This window comes from Rhincodon typus, chromosome 19 (genome assembly GCF_021869965.1).
Source record: "Rhincodon typus isolate 14 chromosome 19, sRhiTyp1.1, whole genome shotgun sequence".
NCBI classification, from domain to species: domain Eukaryota; kingdom Metazoa; phylum Chordata; class Chondrichthyes; order Orectolobiformes; family Rhincodontidae; genus Rhincodon; species Rhincodon typus.
Genome location: NC_063350.1, coordinates 56,467,587 through 56,470,269, shown reverse-complemented (window position 1 = coordinate 56,470,269; position 2,683 = coordinate 56,467,587). Strand labels below are relative to the sequence as shown.

The 2,683-nt window shown below is 49.3% G+C and overlaps 1 protein-coding gene across 1 annotated transcript in view; it reads left to right on the top strand.

Moving 5' to 3' along the window:
* Positions 1–2,223: 2,223 nt before the first annotated feature.
* Positions 2,224–2,683, top strand: part of vapb (VAMP (vesicle-associated membrane protein)-associated protein B and C) — a 124,632-nt gene continuing 124,172 nt past the window's right edge. Inside the window, exon 1 of the mRNA XM_048608216.1 lies at positions 2,224–2,331. Coding sequence (XP_048464173.1) covers positions 2,274–2,331 — 58 coding nt within the window. The 5' untranslated portion in view covers positions 2,224–2,273. The remainder of the gene's footprint in view (positions 2,332–2,683) is intronic.

Below are 2,683 nucleotides of genomic sequence, written 5' to 3'. Positions count from 1 at the left end.
CTTCTTGCTGCCTACCCACTAACCCCTCTAAACCTGTCTGAAGTTTCACAAAGAGCAGCATGGAGCATTGGGAAGGTGGCCTGCCTTTGGTTTATTGAAACCCTTAAGTGACCATTAACCAGTTAAGGACTTCATCCCATCCCGCAGTGGGAGAAGTCCAGGAACATCAGCTTCAGGACTGGGCAATATTTGGGGAGGACGGGGATGGAGAACAGTCTGGTGCTCTGGGTTCATCAAATGCATCATTTTCTCCAAAGATCTTCCCCCAACTAACTTTCAAATGTCCTCCACCTTCTTGAACACAGGTCCGCCTAATGCCTTGCACTGCTGCTGCAATGTGCCAGCCCTGTGACTGCACCCTAAACTTCATGTTGCAATGGTAGTAGATGTAACCAGACTTGTGTTGTTCTCTGGCTTGGGATTCTGCTCTGTGTTTGTGTTTCTCCCAGATTTGTGTTTGGTCTGGGTTTGTTGTCCCTCTCTGTGTTTTGGGGATTCTCTCTGGGTTTGGAGTTTGTCTTTGAGTTGGTTTTCTCTCCAGACTGGGATTCAGCTTCTGGTAGGCACAATCTGTGTTTGGTGGAGTGAAGGGTGCTTTTCAAGTTTCTTTCCTGTGTTGGTGTTCTTCCCTTTTTTTTTAGGTGTATTTAAACCAGGTTTTGTACTTTACCCTTATTGGGTTTAGGGTTACCCAAGGAGCATTAGGATTTTCCCCTGCAGGATTTTAAGATTTTCCCTTTTATGGATTGCCATGGGTTTTTAGGATTTCCTGTAGGTGAACCTTCAAACCCTCTGGACTATTCTGAAACCTAAACAACATCAAATGGGGTGAATCCTCAAACCCCATGATGGGACCCTAAAACTGAAGAAAACCAAATGTCCTCCAGTTGAATTTACTCCCATTGGGTTTTTGGCTTTTCTCTGTGGAGTTTTAGAATACTCCCATGAAGTTTTAGGTTTTCTCCATGGTGTTTTAAGACTCCCCCCATTGGGTTTTGGGGTTCTAGGCATATGGTGTTTGAGTGTCTCCATTGGGTTTTGGGGTTCCCCAAGGGGTTTGAGTATTTTTCCCATTTATGCTTTTCAGAGAAGGTCAGAAATCACATGACACCAAGTTATAGCCCAACTAGTTTATTTGAAATCACAAGCTTTTGAAGTGCAGGTGAAGTGAAGAGAAGCACTGAGGCACAGAATTTATAGGCAGAGAGATCAAAAGATCTCACAAATGGTGTCAGTGGGGTGTCGCCAGGCTGAATAACAAGTCTCTGGAACAAAAACAAAGTTGCTGGAAAAGCTCAGCAAGTCTGGCAGCATCTGTGAAGGAAAAAGCAGAGTTAACGTTTCGGGCCCGGTGACCCTTCCTCAGAACCAGACCTGAAACTTTTCCAGCAGCTTTGTTTTTGTTCCTGATTTACAGCATCTGCAGTTCTTTCAGTTTTTAACAAGTCTCTGGAGGTGATCAAAAGTGTCAGACGGTGCGAGTGTCAACGGCTGAATAGCGAGTGAAGGGATGACCTATGATCTGATTAATTGAGGCAGAGAGACAATTACAAAAAATTAAAAGTAAGATGGTGATTTTGGAGATTTAGGGTCCCCCATGGGGTATGAGAGTTCACCCTTTGGATTCCTGGGTTTTGGTCTACTTCCAAGGGGTTTGAGGGTTTGAATTTTCCCCTCATGGGATTTGAGTGTTTTCCTTTTTTTTGGCAGGTTTAGGGGCAGTGGGGTGCTTTAAGATTCCCCATAGGGTTTGAGAGTTCAACTCATGTTTATTTGGGGGAGAGGTTAGGGTCCCCATAAGGGGGGTTTTAGGGTCACACTATGGGGTTTGAGGATTTACCCCTTGTGGTTTAGGGATCCCCATGGGGTTTTAGGATTCAGCCCATTTGTAGATGTTTGGGTTTGAAGGTTCATCTATGGGTTTTTGGAGTTTGAGGGTACCCTGGGGGGTTCAAGGCTTCACCCCATGGGATTTTCAGGTTTTAGGGTATTCCATGTAGTTTGAGGGTACACCCAGAAGTTTTGGGGGTTTTAGGGTATTCCAGGGAGTTTGAGGGTTCACCTGGGAGTTTTTGGGGTTTTTAGGGTTTACCTGGGAGTTTTGGGGTTTCTAGGATACCCCAGGTAGGTTGAGGGTTGAGCCCCATAGGGGCTGAGGTTTGAACGATCCACCGGGCTCTTGTTGCGGCAGTTCAGCCTCCGGCCACAGGGGTCAGTGCTGGGCAGGTGCTGACGTCAGCCTCCCTCCCTCCCTCCTTCTCTCTGTGTCGGCCATGGCGCGCCCGGAGCAGCTTCTCGTCTTGGAGCCGCCCAACGAGCTCAAATTCCGAGGTAAGAGGCTGGCCCCGGGCTTGTTCAGTGTCATTTCCAAGGGCAGGCCGCCGGTGTGCGGACTCCCTTCAAAATCGAGCCGCACCGGAGCAATTCAGGCGGCCGCTGACGCCGGGGATGGGAGGAGGGACCGGCCCGTCAGTGGGAACGGCGGGCAGGAGGGAGGCCGGGATCAGCAGGCAATGCCCACGGTCACAGCTCCTGAGAATGTGACAGTGGCCTCTGGGACACCGAGAGGGGGCGGGCAGTGAGACTGAGGCGGGGACAGGGCTCCGCAGAACCTTCTCCCAATCACCCCCCCACCCCCTGTAACCCCCCCACAATCCCCCTGTAACCCCCCCACAATCCCCCT